The sequence below is a fragment of the Macaca mulatta genome, chromosome 10, assembly GCF_049350105.2.
Source record: "Macaca mulatta isolate MMU2019108-1 chromosome 10, T2T-MMU8v2.0, whole genome shotgun sequence".
Classification (NCBI taxonomy): domain Eukaryota; kingdom Metazoa; phylum Chordata; class Mammalia; order Primates; family Cercopithecidae; genus Macaca; species Macaca mulatta.
The window spans coordinates 116,151,347-116,176,271 of record NC_133415.1 but is presented as its reverse complement, the minus strand read 5'-3'; the positions used below and the strand labels follow the sequence as shown (position 1 = coordinate 116,176,271).

The following is a 24,925-nucleotide window of genomic DNA, read 5'->3' as shown; positions in this document are numbered from 1 at the left end:
GGCTGGGGGCATGTGTGTTCTGGGGGCAGGGAGATGCCTGGTGTTCGGGCAGGCTGGGGGCACGCGTGTCCTGGGGGCCTCGGGACATGGGCTTGCCCTATGGCAGGTGCTCAGAACCCTTCATGGGCAGAGAAGGCAGGAAGGAGCACCCCTGACAGGAGAAGCTGCTCTCCCCTCCCATGGGAAGGCCGCCTCGCCAGGGTAGCCGTCCAGGCAGTGAGGACCGTGACCCCAAGGGCGTGCAAGCCAAGACTGGAAGACCCCACAATGGGGAGGTTCCCCCAGAGGGAAGCCGGTAGGTCGAGCTGGATGCCTCTGACAGCCCCCGCCCTGTACCTGTGGTTCTCCAGGAAACCAGCGAGAGACAAAAAACCAGCAACAGCGGCTCCCACCGTGGAAGACCCCAGGCAACTGTGACCATGTCCTCGTCCCTGGAGAATCCAGGCGGGGCCAGCCTGGGACCAGGCATCTCCAGCCCCCTGGGACCCCTGCCTGCCTGTGACCCCTGGGGTCAACTGGGTCTGAGGTTGGCTGGGTCTGGGGTCGGATGAGTCTGGAGCTGGCAGGGTCTGGGGTCTAGGGCCTGGCTGGGGCTGGGAGCTAGGGCCTGCCAGAGTCTGGGTCTACCTGGGTCTGGGGTCTTGGTGCCCACTCACCTGTCTGGCCGGTGGCAGACACAGCCTCACTCCTGCCTGCTGCGTAGACAGCTGAGACCAGGACCCTGTACTTGGTGGCTGCCTGCAGGTCGGGGAGTGTCACGTGGCTCCTGGGTCCTGGCACGGAGACCTAGGGGAAGGGAGGGTACCTGGTCCCCACTTCCTGGGCAACTTTGTTTGTCCACACGGCTCAGCTGCTTCCCCGTGTCCCGCCACGGCAGAGCTGCCACCCTCTGCAGACAGCATGGCCACACCCCTTCCAGGAGGCCCCATGAGGTGGGGCAGTCTCAGACTCTACCAAGACTCACGGATTTCTCGGGTCCTGAGCCAGAGGCGGGCGTGTAGGTGAGCCGGTAGTGGAGCACGCGGCCACGTGGGGGTGTCCAGCTGACCTGCAGGCTGTCGGGGGTCTCCGAGGCCAGGGCCAGGTTGGAGGGGGGGCTCCTGTTCACTGTGGCTGGCAGAGAGCACGGGCTGTTTGGGGCTCAGGCCCCTCCAGAAAGGAGGCACCCAGTGGCCAGAGGACCAGCCGCCCAGCCCCTACCCTGCTCTGTGTAATGCCCCCACCACACCAAGCCACACCCCTGCCACAGCCCACACCACACCCCTGGCACACCCACACTGCGCCCCTGCCACAGCCTGCACTGCGCCACCGGCCATGCCACACTGCACCCCTGCCACAGCCCACACCACGCCCCTGCCACAGCCCATACCACACCCTGGCACATCCACACTTGTGCCCCTGCCACGGCCCACATAACGCCACCTGCCACGGCCCACACTGCGCCACCTGCCACGGCCCACATCGCGCTGCCACGCCACAACACGCCCCTGCCACAGCCCACACTGCACCCCGCCACAGCTGACACTGCGTCCCTGCCACAGCCCACGCCGGGCCCCTGCCACACCCACATCATGCCACCTGCCAGGGCCCCCACCATACCCCCAACCTGGGCTGCTGCCTGGGCTGCTCTGTGAGACACTACATGGTTTATGCACCCACCCTGCAAGACACTACATGACGTGGTTTGTGCACTCGGCCACTGGGGGAACACCTATCCCCGTGCAGACTCCAGTGACCAGGCCAGTGGTCAGGGGCTCCGGGAGCCGGCCTGCCAGCAGTTCTGGGAGTCTAGGGTCCTGGGCCTGTGGAGCGGGTGAGTCAGGGGTCCCCTTGGGCCATCCCTGCCCAACACTCAGCAGAGGGAAAGTGGAGGGACACCTACACGGGGTATAGCGGAGGGACACAGGGTCACTGCGGGCGCCATCCCTGTAGTAGGCCAGGATGGTGACGTCATACTCCGTGTGCCTCCCTAGGCCAGGCAGGACGGCCGTGCCGAGGTTCCCTGGGACAGAGATCTAGGGAGAGGAGAGCCCCAGGGGTCACCAGGTACAGTGCAGTCCTCAGACTGGGGGGTCCGGTGCACAGGCCATGGGCAGTGAGGCATCCCTGGGAGACAGGGTGGGTGCACACAGGGCTCTGAGCCCTGGACTTGGGCCTCAGGACTGGGAGCCCAGGGGGGGCCCCTCTGAAGGACAAGTCCATCCCTGCCCACCTCGTGAGCCTTCCCCTCTCCCAGGGGCGTCCACTTGATCTGGTAGACAAGCACCCCAGATGGGGCTGCGGCCACCCATGCCAGCTGGACTGTGTCCCCTGGCAGCTCCGTCACGGACAGCTGGCTTGGGCTGGGAACTTTCTCTGAAGGAAGTGGAGACACAGGCTGGGGGTGCAGCCCCTGAGTCTGGGTGCCTCAGAGAAGGGGCAGTCACACCCAGGAGCACCCTATACCCCCATCCATCACACCCGTCAGGTGCCCATCCCCACCTGGCTCAGCACCAGCCCAGGGCAGGCACCCACAACACTTGATGTGAACTGTCTAGTGGGGTAGGATGAAGAACCCTCGCCGGGCCCCCAGTCCCAACCTCTCCCCACTCACTGGTGGTGACCTGGCCAGTCAGCGTAGAGGAGCCACCCCCAGGGTAGAGGCAGGTGACACGGACAGTGTAGGTGGTGGAGGAAGAGAGGGGCCCCAGCACGGCCGAGGTGGCATTCCCAGGAGTCTCTGTCTGCAATAGGTGGGAGGCCGACATGGCAGGCCCAGCCGGTGCCTGGAGCCCTTGCTGAGGCGGAGACCGAGGTCCAGCACCTGCGGCCAGGACTACCCCATGACCCCCCAAAAAATGGGAAAATGGGCTTGTCCTGAGAGATGGGAGGGCAACAGAACTGCAGGATGGCTGGGGTGGGGCCTCCCCAGCCTGGTCCCCCACAGCCCCTACACCCGCATCTACCCCCACACCAGGTGCCCCCACACCAGGTGCCCCCACACCAGGTGCCCCCAGTGCGCCTCGTGGCGGCCATGGTTTTATGTGTGTTATTGATGGTTGGCTCTACCCCAGGCCTGCCTTAGGGCCCTGTGGTCCCTCGAGACACTCGGGCCCCTGGCAGGCTCTGCTCTCACCTGCCCCGAGTGTCCACCCTCGCTGGAGACATAGGTGACCCTGACCAGGCGCACAGGCCTTGGGGCGCCCTCCCAGATCACTCGCACTGTGTCGTGGCTCACGTCTGAGAAGCCCAGGTGTCTCGGGGGGGCCAGGATGGCTGTAGAGCACAGCAGAGCCTCAAGGCCAGCACGCGGCCTCCACAGCAGGGTGGGGTAGGGCAGGGGCTGGGACCAAGGGGGCCTGAGGTCCCCCACGCCATGGAAGACTGAGAAACAAGAAGGGGCACTTGTCCTGCAGGGCAGCCAGGGTTGGGACACTCACGGGTCCTGGCACGGATGCCCCGGGCCTCGCTGCTCTCAGGGCCTCGCAGGCTCTGCACCGAGATCTCATAGTCCCTGCCTGGTTCCAGGCCATCCAGCAGCACCTCGGGCCGCCTCACCTGCACCTGCAGAAACATGACGTCCCAGGTCAGCCCCCACTCGCTCTGCCCCACTCCTCTGCCTCCCGTCACCCCTCGGCCCAGCTCACCTCTCGCTCCTCCTCCTCACCCTTGGAGGAAGCAGGTGAGCATCGCACCAGGTAGTGGGTGGCCCCGGCCGAGGGCTGCCAGGTGAGGTGGATGGTTCTGGGAGTCACTGTGGCCAGGGTCAGCGCCCGGGGCGGAGACAGAGGTGCTGGGGGGCCATGGGGGGGCACTTTAGGAAGGGAGCCCACACAGAGATCATACCCACGCATGGGAGGACCCTCACACCAGAGTGGGTGGGCGCGGCCACTGCCCGACAGATGCACAGGATTCGAAGTGGCACTTCCCAGGCTTCACCTTGGGCCAAGGTTTGTGGCTCCAGCTCTGGGGACACAAGGCCACCCCACAGGTTTTGTTTAAGGCCATCTGCCTTGAGGTCATGGGAGGAATGTGGCCTCCAGGGTGAAAGGGGCCTTGGGAAACAGCCAGACACAAAAGGCCACATGGTGTGACTCCACCTGCAGGAAACATCTGGGACAGGCACATCCAGAGACAGAAGGTGGCTGGGGCGGGGGCGGGGGCAGGGGGCGGGTGTTTAGGGGTACAGGGGTTCCTCTGGGGGGGGTTGAAAATGATCTAACATGGACTGTAGCCATGGGTGACAGCTCTGAATATACCAAAGCCCCTGAAGTTGTACACTTTAAATGGTTAGATTATACGGTGTGTAAATTTCATCTCAGCAAAGCTATTACAGATGAGCTCATGGCAGTCCCTGGGGGTCCAAGAACCCAGCAAGCTAAGCCACGTGCTGGGGGCCAAGCAGTGGGGAACTCCATGAACACTGTGGACAGGGAGTATAATGGGTTGTGATTATGGTTGGGGTGATGATACCAATGGTACAGCTGGTGTTCAGAAGAGAACACCAAGGTCAGAGGGGCCTAGTGGCTCGGCCTCGGTCACACAGCAAGCTGGGCATGGTGCCAACTGTGGGTGGTTAAGATCCAGGGCTATGCTACCCTGGGGTGCCAGGCTCTGAGGGACGGTCACAAGTGGGGCCTCCCACCCAGAACCTGGCCACTGCCTCTGCCCCACCCACCTGTGGTCACCAGGCCCCGCAGGCCCTCGCCAACCCCGCCCTCGTAGATGGGGAACACGGAGACCAGGTACTCCGTGCGGGAGGTCAGGTTGTGCAGCTCTGCGGAGGCGGCAGGCCCCTCCACCACCACCTGGAACAGAGTGGGCAAGGACGGAGCCAGGAAGGGGGGTGCTGGGGGACGGGGAGCTTGTCATCTGGCGTGTGAACTCAGCTGGGGCCCGCCGGGTACCCCACTTCCCACAGGCCTGGGCTCCCGGTACCTACAACAGAGTGGTGCCAGGCACGGTGTGGGCAGGCCCACCACAATCGATCAATTGATCGATCCTTCAAAGAGAGAAGGCGCTCTGAGTCTGAACCTATCCCCAGCACCCTCGGAACGTCCCCTGCTCTGCCCTCCTCGGCCACCAAAACGCACTCACCCCAGGCTACCTCCCAGACACAGCTCCATGGTGAGTCCCTAGGCGGCCAGCCCCTCACCGCCCCCTTCTCAGCCTGGACCCAGTCATTTGTGGGCCTTTATTCCCGCCCTCCCTTTGGCTCATCACATCCACAACGGCTGCAGACTGGCTCGGGGAGCCCTGTATGTCAGCCCCTCACCTCCCTGGGGGTGCCACCTCTGGAGGCTCGCCAAACAATCAGATACTTGAGGGGGAGCCGGGGGGCTGGAGTCCAGGACACGTGGATGCTGGAGGAGGTCACCTGGCTCAGGACCAGGCCGGTGGGGGCGGGGAGGGTGTCCAGGGCTGGAGCCGCTGCTGCTGGAGGGGTGGGGGTGGGGGACAGGTGGTCAGCGCTCGAGCCCGTGTGTCCACGCTCCCCCTGGTGGCCACTCGCAGGAGGGACACGAGCCCGTGTGTCCACGCTCCCCCTGGTGGCCACTCGCAGGAGGGACAGGAGCCCGTGTGTCCACGCTCCCCCTGGTGGCCACTCGCAGGAGGGACAGGAGCCCGTGTGTCCACGCTCCCCCTGGTGGCCACTCGCAGGAGGGACAGGAGCCCGTGTGTCCACGCTCCCCCTGGTGGCCACTCGCAGGAGGGACACGAGCCCGTGTGTCCACGCTCCCCCTGGTGGCCACTCGCAGGAGGGACACGAGCCCGTGTGTCCTCGCTCCCCCTGGCGGCCACTCGCAGGAGGCACAGGAGAGCCGCTCCCCAGACCCTCTGTGGACAGATGTAAGCGGGGACTGCAAACCCCCTCAGAGCCACAGGAACCGGCCTCAGGTACCACCCGGGAGCCACAGCGTCCCCCCCTCCCCTGCCCAAAGCAGCCAGGTGGGGCTGCAGCCTGTGTGGGTGACCCTGCCCCGCACCTGGGCCCCGCCGCGGGCCCCCATCCTGCAGCCTCTGGCAGATGAGGCGGCTGAGCAGGCCAGCCAGTGCGCCAAGCTGCGGGAAGTCCAGCACGTTGTGGACGGTGATGTCCCGCGGCGGGGACGCCAGGAGCCTCAGCTCAGCCTCATCGGCGTTCTTCACACCTGCTCGAGAGGAGGGAGGTGAGGTCGGCCTGCACTGGGGTCACCCGAGGGGGCCGCCTGCAGTGGAGGTCTCTGTGGAGAGTGGGTCAGAAGCGAAGAGGCCTATAGGCTGTACTCGGCCCACCTGCCACCCACATGCCGGGCCAGGAGCTTCTGAGGGGTTGGGGGCATCAAGGAAGGGTCTCTGCTCCCAGGACTCCTGCCTCAAAATCTGGGGTTTCCTCCCCACAGGACAGAGTTGATTCACCTGTGAATCCCAGGCCCTGGAGGGTGCCAGGAAGCTCCTCGCCAGGGGACAGCAGGCGGGAGTCGCCAGGCACAGGGATGGTGGCCAGAGGGGGCAGCTGGAGCTGCTCAGTGAATATTGCACCAGGGAGGTTCACGCCACAGGGGTGGGGTTGGGGGGGATTCTACGGAAGGCACCAAACAGCAGGTGACTGAAAAGGAGCAGTCGCCTCTGAGTGCCAGGTAGTGCCCAGCTCTGCGTGCAGCTCCATGTCGTGAATGTGGAAGCTGGGGCTCAGGGACCAGGTGCCCGATGTAAGCTCCCAGCTGCAACCCAAAGCCCACCTGACAGTGAGGCTCCAGCCCAGGGCCAGGGGGCTGCACAGTGCTCACCCACAGCGAAGATGTTCACGCCCAGGTCCTTGAGGACACGAGCAGCAGTGTGCACATCGTCCTGGGACTTGCCGTCCGTCACCAGAATCACCACCTTGGCCGCCTCTGGACGGAGGCCGGCCGCCGGCTGCAGGTTCTGCCCCAGCACATGGGTCAGGGCGAGGCCTTGGGAGCAGCAAGAATAAAGTGACAGGCAGCTGCCAGCATCCCCTCCTGGTGCTCGGCTGGCAGCAACCAGACAGCAGAGATGCTTCTCTCCTTCCCTTGCAGGGTGCCAGGAGGCCAGGTGGCAGCCTGAGGGAGCAGGGAGGGTCTGCCTGTGAAGGGGCCCCAAGTGGCACCCCAAGTTCCCCAGCCAGGCCCTACCTGCAAGGTGAGCACCCCGACTGGGCTGGGTGTGGCCCCAGCCAGAGCTGCCACGGAACAGAGGAGCCACATGCTGGACATGGGCCCTCGTTTTCGTCCAAGGTAAACAAGGGGGTGACTCTGCCCTTTATAAAGGTGTGAACAGGGCTCAGGTCCACACCACTGAGAGCTCAATTTACACACACGCTCCCAGGGTCTGGGAGGGCGGCAGAAGGAGGTCCGCCCTCAGGATGGAGGGAGGGGCGGCCTGGGCCGTACCTGTGAACGTGTTCCCCCCCTTGTAGCGGAGGCGGTGCACAGCTGCCAGCACCTGCTCCTTGGTGCCGAAGGAGTTCAGGTTCCACTCAGTCTGGGCATCGCCGCTGTACTGAGTCAGGCCTGGGGAGCAGGGGCGTGGCCACGGGCTGAGTTTCCAATGCTGAGGGGCCCAGGGAGCTGGCACAAGGCACACCTGAGAGCTGCACGTGCCTCTGCGGTGTCCCTGGCCACAGCAGCCAGTCCCCAGAGAGAGTACGCTTGCAGAGCCAGGGCCTCCACACAGAGCGTCCCCAGAACACCCCAGAGGAGAAGGTGTCCCACCCCACAAGGTGGGAGCCCTGGCTGGTGCGGGGACCCCAACAGGTCACAGCCTCCGCCGGCAGTCAGAGCTGTGGGGACCACGCCCAGGTAGGGCAAGAGGCAGGCCGGGCCAGCACCCACCTACTTGGACCTTATCCGGCCCGATTTCAAAGGGTGCAATGACGCTGGCCAGGAAGTCCTTGACCTGCTGAAAGTGACTGTGGCCGATGCTCCAGGACCCGTCCACCAGGAAGACCATGTCAGCAGGCACAGGGGGTAGGCAGCGGAACTGGGGGCTGGCTGGGGTGGTGGGAGCGGGTGAGGTGTTAGGTGAAGCCCATCCCTGGTCCAAGACCCCCAAACTGCTCCCGGCCTGGCCCCAGCCCCCAGATCACCTTCCCTGGGGCTCCAGCCACAAGAGTGAGGCAGGCTGGGCCAGGTATCAGGGAAAGGACTCCAAGACCCTCAGGCCTCACCAGACTAGACAGCCCCACGCCGGCACGGCTGCACAGTCCAGCCACCACTAACGTGAGGCAGCCTGGTGCTCGGGCACCTCTGTCCCCCACGGCTGCACGCGGCTATCTGCACGGGAGCCGGCCTTCGCTGCCCACCCAGATACCAGGCCCAGAAGCCCAATGGGTGCAAACCAGATGAGGAGGGGAGGGTGGGCACCGCAGACGGCTCCAGCAGAGCCACCGTGAGCACTGCCCTGGCGGTGCTGTGGAGACAAAACCCCTACCCCCAGCCTGGCGCTCCCCAGAGTCTTGCAGGGACAGTGCCTGGTGGGGCAGGGACAGTGCCTGGTGGGGCGGGCCGCAGAGCCAGCACCAGATCCCTGGGGAGATGCCTGAACGAGGCCAGCAGCCATCACGGTGGAGCCCCCCGTGGGGCGACCGAAGAGGCCCAGCTGCTCTGAGGGGAGGACAGCACCAGACCCGAGGACCTCTGGAGGGATGTGTCCAAGTCTGAGGAGGTGGACACTTCCTTCAGTTCCAAGTCTGACAGGGGAGGTAGAATCCTGCCTCTGAGGACCCCAATCTGATGGAGGAGACAAAGCCCGGCCCCACCTGCAGAGGCCTTGTGGGCAGACACAGGGCACCTCCCCTGTCTGTGCCTACCCCTTACCCGGCTTCTCCTCTGTCCTGGTGTGATTCTGCCTCTCCACACCTGCGGCTGGCTGGGCAGGGCCCTCCCTCCAGGGCCCCCGGACCAGCTCTGCTCCTGATCCCACTCTTGGTGGAGCATGACCCAACCCTCTCACCACCCCCTAGACCCAGGCTGGAGGTTCCCAAAGGGGTCAGAGGTAGTGGGACCACCTGCTCCCAGTGGCCTGGCTTGAGTGAACCTGGGAACGTGACAGCCTTAAGTTAAAGCTAGAGAGTGTGTGGTCAGACACGAGGAAGAACTTCCTGGCCTCACGGTGGGAAACCAAAGGTCACTCCCTCCCCAGAGACTTACTCTCCCTCCACTCTGACCCACCAGAAATGGGCGGATCCCGGCTTGGCACAAAGGCAACTCGGGGCTCGGAAGCCTGCTCAGGGTCTGGGCTCCCCATGAGGGAGGGGGTGGGCTCCGGGGCTCCATTGCTGAGAGGTCTCTGGTTGTTCCTGTCCAAGGAGCTACTCTTCAGATCCTCAACTGCAGGGAGACACCGAGGGCCATCGGGTAGGAGCGGAGGGCCTGGCCGGCTGGGGCAGCTGCACACATCCTCTCTCAATCAGGTGGGAGCGGAGGGCCTGGCCGCTGGCGCAGCTGCACACACACTCCCTCAAGGGTGCGTCTGCAGGTGCTGAGCGCCCAGGACCCTGGCTGGCATGCGAAGACGTCAGGGGCAAGGCAGCCTCGCTGGTGAGTCAGGACTCGAACCTGGCCCTAGCCCAGCCCAGAGCTGCTTCACACACACCCACCCCTGGGGCTGGAACACAGCCTGGAGGAGGGTGGGACCCTGGCCTGGAGGAGGGTGGGACTCAGCTGGAGGACAGCAGAACCCTGGCCCAGAGGACGGTGGGACCCAGCCTGGAGGAGGGGGTACCCAGCTGGCAGTAACCAGGACAGTGGGACCTGGGCTGGAGGATGGTGGGACTCAGCTGGAGGACAGCGGAACCCTGGCCCAGAGGACGGTGGGACCCAGCCTGGAGGAGGGGGTACCCAGCTGGCAGTACCCCGTGGACTTACTCACAAACTCCCTCCGAGCCAGCAGGAAGCGCCCAGAGCCAGTGAGCTCGAAGATCTGCAAGGTGTAGCCCTTGGAGGGGCTCAGGCCCCCCACTGTGGCCTTAGGGGTCTTGGTGGTCAGTATCACCTCCTGTTCCGAGTCCCCTGGGTGGGGGTAGGGAGAGCTTTAGAGGCCAAGGTGGGCACACGTGTGTGCATCTGTCATGGTGGGAAGTGAAACCCTCTTGGCTCCTCCTCCCCACCCCAGCTCCTCCCCTTGAGGCCAGGGAGAGAGAAAGGGAGAGGGTCTGATGCAAGGGGCATGGGCTCCTGGGTAACAGTGTGAGAGGGAATGGGTCTTGGGGCAGTAAAAAGAAGATGTCACTTACTAAACCCCCTAGAGGAATCCGTCACATGGTGAGATGAGAACCCATCAACCCTCAGAGACACTGTCCAGTATGAAGATGGGGCTGCCCAGGGCGGGGATGACGACCCGAGGGGCCGGGTCCAAGAAGGAAGAGTCTGGGGCCAGGGCCCTGCCCACTCCCACAGTCTCCCACCCTATGGGCCGCGCAGACTGACCAGCCGCAGTATTTTCTGCTGTGTGACCCCATGATTCTAAAGTTAGGGCTGGATTTCAAGTGTGAAAAGCAAACAAATGATTCCAAAGGGGACACTGTCATATTCTCAGAGGAAAGAGCAAGAACAAATGGCCTTGAAATAGCACTCAGGAGGTGGCAGTCAGACCTAAAGAGGCACTTTGGGCACTGGGTGATTCTCTGGGTCTCAAATGCTAAGACGAGGGAGCAAAGGAGGGAGGAACCCGCACCTGCACACCTGGGGGGAGAAGAGGGGGGAACCCACACCTGCACACCTGGGGGGAGAAGAGGAGGGAGGAACTCACACCTGCACACCTGGGGGGAGAAGAGGAGGGGGGAACCCGCACCTGCACACGTGGAGGGGGAAGAGGAGGGAGGAACTCACACCTGCACACCTGGAAAGAAAATTGACACCATCCTCCCTGCGCAGTGAGCAGCTCCCCACAGCCCTACCCAGCGCTGCGCCAGGGAGTGACCAGCCAGGGAGGACCCTCTGCTCTCGGCTGAGCAAATAGGAGGCAGGGGTGTTGTCATTACCATCAATAGCTAATTGTTACTGAGTTTTCACTGTGTGCCTGGCAGTATCCTAAGCATTTCACAGGTATCAAGCCTCATAATCTTCACAGCCCCATTACACCCATCTTATAGATAGGAAAACTGAGGCACAAAGGATCAATCACACAGTTACTCCACAGGAGAAGTGGCATAGCAGCCCAGGTCTGTCATATTCCCAAGCTTCCTGCACAAACATGTGATTAACAAGCAATGACAACCATGGATAAGTTTTATGTCATTTAATATAAATATAGAATTTTAAAAGTGGGGCATGCCCATAATCCCATGTACTTGGGAGGCTGAGGTGGGAGGATCACTTGAGCCCAGGAGTTTGAATCCAGCCTGGGCAGTATAGTGAGACCCCATCTCAAAAATCGACAAATAAGGTGCTTGAAAATGGGATAAATGTTATTGTGATGTTCTAAGGTCCTAGCATTGCCTGGGGACAGCCGAGACAACCATCATGTATATCATATACTGATAAATCAAGACTGCATGCTGTGGTCACTAGCATTGTTACTTGAAGGGTAAACAAACATAGAATCACCAAGTTGATGGTATCAGGGAAGAATCACCCCATACCTACTGAACAATCTTAACTTCACAAGACACACCAGACATTATGTACTGCCAGCTGAGGTGACGTAGGAATTACACGGCACCACTGATAAAGAATTCTTAACAAACACAATCAAACTTGCCTCTACCAAACTTCCAGGATCTAACTGCCAGTCTGTGGAGACAGGGTGGGTAGAGGAAGGAGCGAGCTAAATGGCTCCCCAAAGATGCCACTGGCAAGAGAAGAAAGTGGGAAGTTCGACAGAACAATCTTGTTTCTTCTTCTACAAATAAATGTCAAGGAAAACGGAGAGGAGAAACCTGTTTTAGATTAAAAATTGCTTAAGACACAGGAACTAAACATATTGTGCAGACTCTGTTCACATCCCATTTCAGACAAATCAATTGTAAAAGACACGTGTCAAGGCCAGGCGTGGTGGCTCATGCCTGGAATCCCAGCACTTTGGGAGGCCGAGGTGGGTGGATCACCTGAGGTCAGGAGTTCGAGACCAGCTTGGCCAACATGGAGAAACCCTGTCTCTACTAAAAATACAAAAATTAGCTGGGCATGGTGTCATGAGCCTGTAATCCCAACTACTTGGGAGGCTGAGGCAGGAGAATCGCTTGAACCTGGAAGCAGGAGGCTGCAGTGAGCCAAGATCATGCCACTGCACTCCAGCCTAGGTGACAGAGCGAGACTCCATCTCAATAAATAAATAAATAAATAAATGACATGCATCAAGTTAGAAAACTCAACACAACTAAATATTCAATGATAGTACCGAAACATTTTAAATTTGGGAGCTGTTCATGGTATTGGGGTTATGTTTGAGTCTTTTCTTTTAGAGAAACATACTGAAATATTTATAGACAGTATTATATGACGTCTGAGATTTGCTTTAACATAATATAGAATGTAGAAGGGGGTTGAGGAGAGGGACATAAAACAATATTGGCCACACACTGGTAATTGCTGAAAGCTACATCATGAAAACATGAGGCTTCATTATACTATGGTCTCTTCTTTTGCATGTGTTTAAATTTTTCCATTAAAAAATCAGTTAAAACAAAGACAAGAAAGCAGAGAATAAAAATGTATAACAAGTATAATAAAGGCCGGGCGCAGTGGCTCAAGCCTGTAATCCCAGCACTTTGGGAGGCCGAGACGGGTGGATCACGAGGTCAGGAGATCGAGAGACGATCCCGGCTAACACGGTGAAACCCCGTCTCTACTAAAAAATACAAAAAAATAGCCGGGCGAGGTGGCGGGCGCCTGTAGTCCCGGCTACTCGGGAGGCTGAGGCAGGAGAATGGCGTAAACCCGGGAGGCGGAGCTTGCAGTGAGCTGAGATCCGGCCACTGCACTCCAGCCTGGGCGGCAGAGCGAGACTCTGTCTCAAAAAAAAAAAAAAAAAAAAAAAAAAAGTATAATAAAAAGGGAAGATTATAGATATAAACTCAAACAGATCATTAATTTCATTAAATATAAATGGAAAAAATCTTTCAATAAAAAGACAAAGACTGTCACACTGGATGAAAACCATACCCAATTATATGCTGCTTAGAAGACACATCTAAAATGAAAGGCTGGAGAACAGTTAACAGTAAGAGAAGGAGAAAAGAGATTTAATGCAAACACTACCTGGTGAAGCAATAGGACCATCACAACAAGTAAGATACAAGGAAAACAAAACAGCACTAGAGAGATAATGAAGAGCACTTCAAAATGAAAAAGGGTCAACCTACCAGGAAGATACAATCATTCTAAGTTTGTATGCACCCAACAACCGAGCCTCATGCACAAAGCAAAGAACAGTAAGACAACCACAAGAAAGATGTATCTACAATCACAATGGAGATATGAAATACTTTTTTCAGTAGCAGGATAAGTAGACCCCAAACATAGTAACTATATAAAAAATCTGAAAAATAAGGTAAATAACTTAACTGGAACATTAGAAAACTCTACCCAACAACTGCAAATTGCATATATTTTCAAAGTCACATGGAACACTGACCAAAATGGATCATATGCGGGACCATAAAGTGAGGTTTTTTGGTTTTTTTTTTTTTTTGGAGACAGAGTCTCACTCTGTCGCCCAGACTGGAGCGCAGTGGCACCATCTCGGCTCACTGCAACCTCCACCTCCCGGGTTCAAGCGATTGTCCTTCCTCAGTCTTCCAAGCAGCTGGGATGAAAGGTGTGTGCCACCACACCCAGCTAAGTAGAGACGGGGTTTTGCCATGTTGGCCAGGCTGGTCTCAAACTCCTGTCATCAAGTGATCTGCCGACCTTGGCCTCCCAAAGAGCTGGGATTATACGCATGAGCCACCGCGCCCGGCCAGCAAGGTACTTTCCAAATGACTGAAAGCATATTGTACATGTCTGGCCACAATGCAATTAAGGAAGAAATCCAAAACAAAAAGTAAGAAAATCCCCCCATGTTTTAAAACTAAGAAACACACTTCTAAGTAGCCTATGGGTCAAATAAAAATATCATGACAAAAATTAGATATTTTTACCTGAATGACAATGAAAATTCTACATATCAAAATGCAGTTATAGCTAATACTTATAAAAAAATTCAATAGTTTTAACTTCATATCTTATAAAAGAAGGGCAGAAAATCAATGAATTTAAGCATCCATCTTAAGTTTGAACAGAAAAGTAAACACAAAGAGTAAAAGAAATAGAAACAACAAATAAAATAAAAAACAAACGAAATCAACGACAGACCAACCAAGACAAAAGTGTTTTATTAAAAGACTAATAAAGTAGATAAACTTCCAGATTGCCTTTTGAAAGCAGAGAGAAGATTCAATCAATAACAGGAATGAAAAGGGTGCTATAACTACAGAATCTATGGGATAATATGAAAAATGTTATGCCAATTAATCAGGAAATTTATATAAAATACAAATTCCTATTTAAAAAACTAACTTACCAAAACTGACCAAAAAAGTTAGGAAATCTGAGTAGTCCTATGTCTGTTGAGGAGAATGAATCAATTATGTAAAATGTTCACACACACACACACACACACACACACACACACACACACACAACACAAGCCCAGAAGTCAGCACCAGCGAATTCTAGTAAACATTTAAGGAAAAAAATACCACCATTACACAAACTCTTCAAGAAAACTGAGTAAGAGGAATCCTTCCCCACCTCATCTTATGAGGTATAAAGCTGATACCAAAAGGACTTTATAAGAAAGGGTAGTTTTTGGCCAATATTCCCTCATGAATATAAGTATAAAAATCTTAGATGGGCTGGGTGCGGTGGCTCACACCTGTAATCTCAGCACTTTGGGAGGCCGAGGTGGGCGGATCATGAGGTCAGGAGTTTGAGACCAGCCTGGCCAACATGGTGAAACCCGTCTCTACTAAAAATACAAAAATTAGCCGGGCGTAGTGGTGGGCACCTGTAATCCCAGCCCCTTGGGAGGCTGGGACAGGAGAATCGCTTGAACCCGGGAGGCGGAGCTTGCAGTGAGCTGAGATCATACCACTGCACTCCAACCTGGGCAAGAGAGTGAGATTCCATCTCAAAAAAAAAAAAAAAAAAACTTAGATGAAATATTTGCAAATTGACTTAATAATATATAAAAGGGGATAGGCCAGGTACAGTGGTTCACCCCTATAATCCCAGCACTTTAGAAGACCAAGGTGAGAAGATGGTTTGAGGCTAGGAGATGGAGGTTGCAGTGAGCTATGACTATGCCACTGCACTGTGCACTCCAGCCTGGGGGACAGAGTGAGACCCTGTCTCTTGAGAGAGATATATATTACATTTAATATTGAAAAAATCAACCACTGTAATTTACTACATGAATCAAATAAAGGAGAAAATGACCACCTCACTGAAGAAAGAATTTGGAAAAAATAATGCATTCTCTTGGTAAAAACTCAGCCTAAGTAGGAACAGAACAGGACTTAACCTGATAAGGCACATCTATCTGGAAAAGGCAGAACGACAGAAAACAGCTCAGTGGTTATGGGGTACTGGGCTAAGGGCTGACCTTGGGGTAAGAGAACTGTCCTCTACATCAATTGTGACAGTGGTTACAGGATTGAATTCATGTGATAAATAAAACTCACAGAGCTATTCTCAAAAGGGTGAATATTTCTGCATGTAAATTACAGCTCAATAAAGAAACACAGGATACCACTGAACACCCACCAGAGTAGCTCAAGTCACGCCGCCAAGCATTGGTTGCCAAGGGCGTCATGTAACGGAAGCGATCGTACGCTGCTGATGGGAGTATACACTGGCACGACCCCTTTGGAAAACAGTTCAACGTTTTCTACTGATGCTGAAAACACGTACATGCTGTGGTGCTTCCACTCCTGGGTTTACACCCAGAACAACATGCGCACGGACCACGATCCCTCACACGGCATCTACACAACAGCCAACCTGGACACAAGCCACACGTCCATCAACAGCAGAACAAATCACACAGGGGAATACTATACAGCAAAGAAAACAGATGGCTGTTACACACCACGGGGTGAACCTCACAAAATGCCCACCAAAGACACAGACATGAGGGAGTCACCACAGTGTGATTCCACTTAGAGAATGTTCTGAAACAGGCAAACTAGTCTGTGCTGTCAGAGGCGGCCGTCTGGGCAGCAGGGGAGGGTGGACATTGGGAAGGGCACCCGGGACGGTCTTTTTCCACCCCAGGAGGGGTTTGTGTTGGCCACCCCACTGTGCTGACTCATACAGTTAGCATTTACGCCTGTGTGCTTTTCCACCTGAGTTTTGAAAAGCTTTAAAATTAGCACCCATCGTCAGGTTAGGGCTGTTCCGTGCTCTAGGAACAGGGTTCCCTGTAAAGGTGTCCTCAAGGCCCTGCTCCTGTAAACAAGGATTAACACGTGGGGAGCAGGTGCTTCTGGGGTTCACTGTGCGGAGTCCAGGTTGTTCTGAATGCCCCTGAGTTGCTGAGACTCGTTCTGAGGAGGGAGTCATTTATTTAAAAAATACAGACTGCGAGTGGTGGTTCATGCCTGTAATCCCAGCACTGTGGGAGGCTGAGACAGGCAGATCACCTGAGCCCAGTTCAAGACTAGCCTGGGTAACATGGTGAAATCCCTTCTCTACAAAAAATACAAAAATCAGCCAGGAGTGGCGGCGTGCATCTGTACTCCCAGCTGCTCGGGAGGCTGAGGTGGGAGGATCTAAGCTCAGAAGATTGAGGGTCCAGGGAGCTCTGATCGCACCACTGCACTCCGGTCTGGGTAACAGAGCAAAATCCTGTCTTTAAAAAAATTAAAAATTAAAATTAAAAATTAAAAAAATGAAAAGTATGTACTGAATGCGTTCTGCAGGGGCTGCGTGCCAGGGACAGACGAGCCGCATTCCCTGTTCTGTATTGTACACAACAGGGCTTGGAAAGCAATGTGGGGACAGCAGACACTGAGGCCAGAAAGCTGCTCACACGAAGGGGCTGGTGGGAGGGACACCGTGGGCCTGAGTGGTGGCTGCGGCCGCCACACTGACCGTCCTCAGCATGTGCTAATGGGGAAGGGGGCCTGGGAGGGCGCAGGTCCTCACCTGCCATGGGCTGCACCTGCACCAGGTAGCCGAGGCCGCTCCCCTCCGACTCTCTCCACTTCATCTGTAGCCGGTCCTCAGGCAGCACAGTCAGCCTCAGGTGGCCACTTGCTACAGAAACAGGACATAGTGGTCAGGACTGACCCGGCCTCCCCAGCCACCTAACCAGCTGTGGGGGTTACAGGCATCCTGCCCTCAGCATTTGGGAGGGACACAGTCCTATCCCGGGGGACCCCAAAGAGACACAGCCCATCCAGGGTATCTGAGCGGGACTCAGCCCCACTTGGGGAGACGAGGCCTCGCCCGGGCACTGAGGAGAACCCGGCCCTCCCCGGGGTCCGCAGTGACAGGGCCACCCCGGTAGCTTCGGTGAGAGGGAGTCCAGTCCCACCAGGGAGGTCCCGGCCTGGCTCTCCGGGGTTCCTCCCACCAGGAAGAGGCTCAGGCCCACGCCTGGGAGGGCAGCAACTGCCCCACTGGTGACCGGAGGCCCCGAGCCAACACAGCAGCTGGCAACGTGCCCAGGGCCCTGAGCTGAGTCCCCTGAGCTGGGACCCCTGAACTGAGTCCCCTGAGCTGAGTCCCCTGGGCTGGGGCCCCTGAGGTGAGTCCCCTGGGCTGAGTCCCTGGGCTGGGGCCCCTAAGCTGAGTCCCCTGAGCTGGGGCCCCTGAGCTGAGTCCCCTGAGCTGGGACCCCTGAGGTGAGTCCCCTGGGCTGAGTCTCCTGGGCTGGGGCCCCTGGGATGAGTCCTCTGGGCTGAGTCCCCTGGGCTGGGGCCCCTGGGCTGAGTCCCAGGCTGAGTCCCCTGAGCTGAGTCCCCTGGGCTGAGTCCTCTGGGCTGAGTCCCTGGGCTGGGGCCCCTAAGCTGAGTCCCCCGAGCTGGGTCCCGGGACAAGTGCCCATGCAAACTGCAGACCCCTCGCTGCCAAGGTCACTGCCAGGTGCACATGCCCCGTCAGTGGGGAGTGTGGGTGCAGAATCCCACACTGGAAGTGCGTGCGCGTTGGCACGTGTGTGTCCCCGCACCCCCAAGACAGGGCTGCCTCCCACGGTGGGGGATGGGTGCCAGGCCATCTGAGAGGAGGAGGGGGCGGCAGGGGCCTGGCCAACCTCCTGGAGCTCTGGAGAGGGTTGGGGCCCCTGGAAGCTTCCGGGGCTCTGCAGTAGGGGCAGCTATTTTTGGAAAATGGGGACAGAGATGGGCTTCTTTGGGCTGCCCCCCGGAAAGCTGGGGCTCAGGGGGAAGGGCAGGGGCTGGGGGGCACTTGGGGCAGACACAATGACCCATTCAGAGCGGGCAGCAGCTGGGCCGGGTCTCCGGATGGAGCTGAAAGGCAGGAATGTGGGGGGGATGAAAAGGGGGCTCTGAAGGCCAGCTGTGAGCAGGGCCCCTCCCGCAGCCCCTGCTTGTGAAGAGCCTTCTGTTGCTCCACTCTGCCTGAGAATGTCAGGGAGCCCTTCCCCAGCTCCCTGCTGGGGGACAGTACTGTTGGGGCCTGAGCAGGGTGCTGGGCAGACAGCGGCTGGTGGGACCAGGACCACGCTCCCCTCCCTGGACTGTGGCCGCACTGCGGCCATCCTGGGAAGGGCTGCCCCAGCGTGTGGGCTCCCACCCGTCCTGGGCTGGACTCAGTGCCCCCGGCCCACCTGGCTGTCCTCGCGGACTCAATGGCCTCTGAAAGGCTGTTGTGAGGGGCGGCCCCATCGTGCTGAATCCTGAACTAGACAGAACTAGATTTGCCTAAACTCAAATTGTTTCTGTAGAACCACTTACTGATTTGTCTCAAATTGACAGTGGAAGCTTCTCTCAAACTGAAATCTCGGCCTCCACTGGCCTCAGGGCAGGGTTACCCTGCCTGAGCTGAGGGGACCAAGGCACCTGCTCATGCAACAGCCTGCTGCCTGTGTGCAGGGCAAACTGGGCACCTCAGCACGCGAGACAAGCCACGAAATCCGGAAGCATGTTAGACCTGGGCTCCCGCATCTCACCTGCCCCTCTGCAACGGCAGCGACCCGTGGAGGCTCCCTCGCCCGGCCTGTCAGGCCCTGGTGGTGGTCCTTTAAATGCACATTAGAAGGGGGAGCTGCCGCCTCCTGCTTTTCACCCCAGCGGAATAAAACCATCACTCAGTGGGAGCCCAAAACCTCCCAGGAGCTTGCAGGTGCCGGGAGGGGCCGCGTTGGCCCAGCCCAGGAACAAGTTTATAGCGTGGCCGAGGCCCAAAGCCTTCTCCACAGACAGAGATTCACCTTCCTGGAATCAATCTAAACCCACATTTCTCAACGGGAGGAAGAAGCTGCTCAGACAGGTGAGCCCACAGCACCTCTGACATTTCCTTTTGCTGCCATGGTCGGTGCCCTACGTTACCCAAACGCCCCAACCGGTAGCGGCCAGACTGGAGGGGCCTTCTGAGGACGTGGTGCTTGTGGCGCGGTCGCCCGGGGATGTGCACGGAGGAGGTGGTGCTGCGTGGAAATGCGGGTGCCTCACTGGGAGAAGCCAGAGGGCTATGTGCCCAAAAAACCAGTGGGAGGCGCCAATGGGAAGCAGGCAGGAGGGAAGGCGGCCCCATCTTCACCCCAGCCTCCTGCTTCCTGGAGACTGCTCCAAAAGGTGTTCGTGGAGTAACTCTCAGCCAAGCATTGATGTAACAGAGAACGAAACCACACAGGCGCGTTCCCAAGGCGAGGCTGAGGGTTTGGCGGGAGCACACGCTCCCTCCCGTCCATCCCATCCTCTTCCCTTTGTTGTGGGAGCTGCTCGGAATTCAGCAGGCATTCAACTTATAAGGAAAGCCGGGCGCAGGGGCAGAGGGCTCGTCCGCCCTGGTGGGCACTGGTGGGGCAGGTGTGGCCTGGGGGCAAGCAGGGGTCCACTGCCAGTGTCCTTACCTGGTCCTTGCTCTCTTCCCAGAGTGGTGCTCAGCCACAGCCAGAGGCAGAGGCCGAGGCCGAGGTGTGCAGGGGCTCGGGAGCTCATGGTGCTCGGGCTGTGGAGGGGAAGAGGCCATGCCATTCAGCCGTCCCTGGGTCTGTCCCCTCCCTGACCACAACACCAGAGCTTCTCCACATCCTCGAAGGCCAGGCAGGCTGTCCCCACAATAGGCTCCACTCCTCACGTGTGGGGACCAGAGGCCTGCAACCTGCTGTCTAGGGGATACCTTCCAGCTGCCTGAAACTCAAGGACCCAAGGCTGGAGCTGGGTCTGCCTCCCACTCTCTCCTTCCTCTTGGCATTTACACCACTGGGGGCTGTTCTGAGTGACAGCAGGACCCCCAGCCCCCAGTTGTCCCCAAGCCCAGTGCAGGGGTGGCTGGGACGGGCACGGGGCCTCCTGCTCCTGGGGCTCCTCAGGGCTGTGGAGGGCTGAGGCCACGCGCGAGCTTTCCAGGCAATGTCTGATTGCTGAACAGTGGAGTCCCTTGGCCCCAGCCTGGCCCTGGAGGCAGAAGGGTCATCAGAGACCTGTGGAGGAGAGTGACAGCTGCCCAAGCGGGAGTGGGCAGCGGGTGGGTCTGGGGGACGCCAGCCGGGGGTGCAAGGTGTGTGTGCCATGGGCACGCCGCTCTGAGGCCGAGACAGGGAGGCGGCCAGGGCCACTGGAGAGCTCAGTGGGCCACAAGGAGCGCCAGGGAAAACCAGGCTGGGCCCGCTCAAAGGGGCTGGGAATGGAGGTTGGATTTAGGGTGCTCTGAGGAGCAGCTGAGGGGCACTCAGAGGCCAGGGACCAGTGCCCAGAGGTGCCACTCGGAGATGTGGGGCGCATGTCAGCTGCCAGGCCCGAGGCTGAAGAAGAAATGCTGCGGGTTCTCCTGCACTCCATTCCCCACCCCCCGCACTCCCCCTCCGCGGCTCCCGCTGCTCCCCCCGCACTCGGGCTCCCCTGCACTCCAGCTCCGTGCACTCCCGCTCCCCCCGCGCTCCCCTCCCCCGCCCTCCCCCACATTCCGCTCCCCCGCACGCCGCTCCCCCTCATGCGGCTCCCCCATACTCCTGCTCCCCCGCACCCCCACTCCCCCACACTCCCCCTCTCCCCCGCACTCCCCCTGCCCCGCACTCCCCCCGCACTCCCCCCCGCACCCCCACTCCCCCTCTCCCCGCTTCCCCCCACACTCCCCCTCCCCCACACCCCCCTCCCCCTGCACTCCCCACCCCGGCACTCCCCTCCCCCGCACTCCCCGCTTCCCCTGCACTCCCGCTCCCCTCGACTGCTCACCCCAGCCCCTCACCCTGCACCAATGCTGGCCTTCAGGAGGCAGAGTACTCCCGGTCAGGCCCCTTACCCCCCTGTGCTGAGCTGAGGGCACAAGCTGAGGGCATGACTTGAGTGAAGGCCCTGGGTCTAGGAGCACCAACCTCCCACACAGTAGGGTTCCAGGGTCCTGAGTGACCCAGGCCCTCCCACTCCCTGCAGCCAAGCAGGGACCCCCCCACCTGCACACCCCCTCCTAGTGTGTGACCCCAGTATCCCCACCAGGGAATCTGCCCCTCTGCAAGGCAAAGGCCTCACCCGGCAGGAAAGCTGCTGGCTTAAATCAGGGACTTCAGCCCCTCTGCAAGGGAAAGACCTCACTAGGTGGGAAAGCTGCCCGCCCCAGCCAAGGCCAGTCAGATAAGACCCAGGCGTTGGGGTAGGAGGCACCTGTGGGCTGGGCTCCTGATCTGATCACAGAGGCACCAGTGGGCAGCCCAAGAGCTCCCCAGTCCCTGGACCCTCCCACCCCAGAAACCTGGCTTGACTCAGTGGGACCCCTGCCAGGGCCACAGGCGTCCAGCCTGAAGTACAAGCCGCTCTCTGCTCGACGTCCACTCTCCTTGTTCCCCCACAGCCCTTGATGTTGTCTGAGACCCGCAGAAGGGAGTCCTTCGGGAGAGCTCAGGCAGCCCCAGGCTCCCACTGCCCCAGCCCCTCCTGGCCACACCCCATGCCGGGCACCCCGGTCCTGTGGCTCACAGGGGCACTTGGTCTCTATCTTGACTTTTCTGAAAGTCAAAGTCATCCTCAGATCACAGGCTGAGTGGAACTCCTGGTAGCCCCTTATCCACCCAGCCTCAGGACCACAGGGAACTCACTCACCTCCTCCTCCTCCCAGGACCCCAGTCCTCTCTCCTGGGGTGCGCTGGTCCACTCTGGTCCTGCTGTGGCCACAGGAAGTCTGGAGCTTATGAAAGGCCTCTCCTCCATGGAAGTCACTGCCCCAGCCCACCCCCCAACCCACCCCTCGGCCTGCCTCTCTCTCCTCCCCCCCCTTTGCCCTCCACCCTTTCTGTCTGTTGCCCTGGGCATCTCTCCAAGAATGGGGACCACAGAGATCACAGCATGAAGGACCCCACTGCACAGCAGGGCAGGGTCCCACCAGTGAGGAGGCAGGGGCTGCACGGCCCAACACCTTTACTCCTCACTCCCCACTCCCAGAGGCTCCATCCTGCAAGGAGGGGCTCACAGGGAAAGCCACTCAGATGCCAAGGCCGCCACGTGTGGGTGCTGGATACTAGGGGCTCTGGCCACCCACTGTGGGGAGCAGGCTGCGGCAGCACCTGGACCCCCCCACCCATGTGGTAACCCTTCCCCTCCCCCAGTATGCCCTCCCAGCCCATCCTGAAGGCTCCCACCACTCAACCCACTTTGCAGACTGGTGCCAGTAACCAGAGCTTCAGCAGGTACCCAGGCCTGGAAAACAGGCCTCTGACCCCACAGGATCCCGGGCTGCTCCCAACTGGGACCCGGCCCCATCCCTGCCCCATCCCTGTTGCAGCTCCGCCCACCACAGGCCCCACCCAGGCAGCACAGAGTCCCGCAGCGCCTGCCTGCGGCTGTAAAGGGCCGTCCCCTCTGGTGGCTGCAGACCTCCCTCCCCAGCACCACACCACAGCAGCCGGCGGGCAGCCCGTGCTCTGCTGGGCCATGGGTGTGTCAACATCCCCTGGAGCTGCTGCTGGGGCCCCTGAGTCCCCTTCTCTGAGCCCAGTACCCATTCCCTGGGGCTGGGGCATCACTGCCAGCCACTCACGGCTGTCCCTGCCCCAGGACTGCCTGGGAGGTTACACATGCACCCTGGAGGCCCCTGCCCAATGACTGGGTGATGACACAAGTGTGGGCGTCCTGGCCCCACTGCACAGCCTCGTGAGAAACTCTGTCCACAGCTCAAGGTGGATCTGGCCCAGGCATCCGCCTCCCCAATAGACCCCTTAGTGCACCAAAATGCACCAAAATGCCTGTCCCCGCCTCTGCCTTTAAGGACCCCAGCCTAATACCACGCGTTGCACGGGTGCTTCAGGGCCACTGGAGGCAGCTGTCAGCCTCGTGAGCCCAGTCCCCAAGCCCATGCCTCCTCTGCACTCAGGAGTGTGAGAGGGCCAGTCCCCTCGAGGCCTCCCCACCCTGCGCTGCCCGAGGCCTGAGGGAGGATGAGCCTGCTGTTCTAGTAGCTGAAGAGAAACCGCTTGGCCTGGCCCGGGCTCAGCCTCCAGAGGCAAGAGGCGCTGGAGGTGCGCGGCGGGAGGGAGGCCAGCGCTGGTACAGCAGCCACAGAGGAAGAGGCGACACCTGCTGGAGGGAAAGGCCTGGGTTGGATGCTGCAGAGGAGAGGGCCGACCTCTCCTGCATCGCCCTGGATCCCTGGGCCACACAGATTCGGATTCAGGATACACCTCTTCATGAGCACCTCCTTTTCCTTGAGACGGAGTCTCACTGTTGTTGCCTGGGCTGGAATACAATGCCGCAATCTCGGCCCACTGCAACCTCTGCCTCCCGGGTTCCAGCAATTCCCCTGCCTCAGCCTCTCGAGCAGCTGAGATTACAGACACCCACCACCACACCCAGCTAATTTTTGTGTTTTTAGTAGAGATGGGGTTTCACCACGTTGGCCAGGCTGGTCTCGAACTCCCGACCTCAGGTGATCCACCCGCCTCGGCCTCCCACAGTGCTGGGATAAAAGGCGTGAGCCACTGCGCCCGGCCCATAGCCACCTCTTGCACAGCCCATCCATCAACCAGCTCTCCCTGCAGCAGCCTGGTAGATGGTTCAGGTCATAGCAGTGATGGGCTCCCAGGGAGCCAGAGGTGCCTGCAGTCCTGGCCGCGGCCAGCGGAGGGCACCCAGCCTGGCAGACGGGCACCAGGCACGGGGGGGCAGGAGTGCAGCCCCAGCTCACAGGCTCCTGGGAACACATGTGTGCACCCTCATCCCACACATGCAAGCCAGCGTCAGAGTCATCACAGACAGGCACTCAGCACTCTTGCTTCATGAAACATGAGCTCCACAAGGGCAGACCCGTCTGCCTTTTCACCCCGCCCCGTAGCACCCCTCAGACCTCTTGGCAGTGATCCAGCTCAGGCAAGGCAGGAGAGCTGCCTAGGTCATGACTGACAAAGGGACAGGACAGAACCTGAGTCAGCCACTGTCCTCTCCAGGGTACTGTGGCCTCACTGAGGCCCAACCCCACAGGAACCCCCTGCATGCTTGTGGCTAGTCACACATCACCTGGTTCCACGTGGGGATCCCAGGCCCAGAGGTCCCAGAATTGAGGACATGGCCCCAGTGGCCTCCTGTGCAGCCTCCAGCCCCGCAGAAGCCTCAGTGCTCTGGGGGCTGACCCCCAATCCCCGCCCGACTGCGTGGACTGGGTCAAAACAGAGCAGGGCCAGCCCCCACGGCCGCCAGCCTCACCCAGCCCCTCTGTCGGCCGCCAGCCTCACCCAGCCCCGTCGGCCAGCGATGGAGGCTCACGGAGCAGGGATTGCCCCCGGGAAGCTCAACAGGGGGACAGCAATGCCAGTGGGCGCGATGAGTGGGTGGCCAGGGAAGCCCAGT

At 59.2% G+C, this 24,925-nt stretch overlaps 1 protein-coding gene across 4 annotated transcripts in view; it reads right to left on the bottom strand.

Moving 5' to 3' along the window:
* The window catches only part of COL20A1 (collagen type XX alpha 1 chain), a 40,544-nt gene extending 15,988 nt beyond the window's left edge, over nt 1-24,556 (bottom strand). For 2 of the 4 annotated variants that reach the window (XM_077952174.1, XM_077952177.1), the window contains exons 1-20: nt 22,738-24,556; nt 22,190-22,251; nt 20,005-20,102; nt 17,112-17,222; nt 9,849-9,992; nt 9,153-9,311; nt 7,815-7,973; nt 7,374-7,493; nt 6,750-6,914; nt 5,967-6,131; nt 5,255-5,412; nt 4,658-4,787; nt 3,627-3,772; nt 3,420-3,543; nt 3,116-3,255; nt 2,594-2,723; nt 2,213-2,355; nt 1,883-2,015; nt 965-1,113; nt 657-786 (exon numbers count right to left, since the gene is read on the bottom strand). In XM_077952174.1, the coding sequence (XP_077808300.1) occupies nt 657-786; nt 965-1,113; nt 1,883-2,015; nt 2,213-2,355; nt 2,594-2,723; nt 3,116-3,255; nt 3,420-3,543; nt 3,627-3,772; nt 4,658-4,787; nt 5,255-5,412; nt 5,967-6,131; nt 6,750-6,914; nt 7,374-7,493; nt 7,815-7,973; nt 9,153-9,311; nt 9,849-9,992; nt 17,112-17,222; nt 20,005-20,102; nt 22,190-22,251; nt 22,738-23,106 (2,935 nt within the window). In that variant the 5' untranslated portion in view covers nt 23,107-24,556. The remainder of the gene's footprint in view (nt 1-656; nt 787-964; nt 1,114-1,882; nt 2,016-2,212; nt 2,356-2,593; nt 2,724-3,115; nt 3,256-3,419; nt 3,544-3,626; nt 3,773-4,657; nt 4,788-5,254; nt 5,413-5,966; nt 6,132-6,749; nt 6,915-7,373; nt 7,494-7,814; nt 7,974-9,152; nt 9,312-9,848; nt 9,993-17,111; nt 17,223-20,004; nt 20,103-22,189; nt 22,252-22,737) is intronic. The other 2 variants (XM_077952176.1, XM_077952178.1) reach the window with 1 other exon arrangement.
* Between the last annotated feature and the right edge of the window lie 369 nt (nt 24,557-24,925).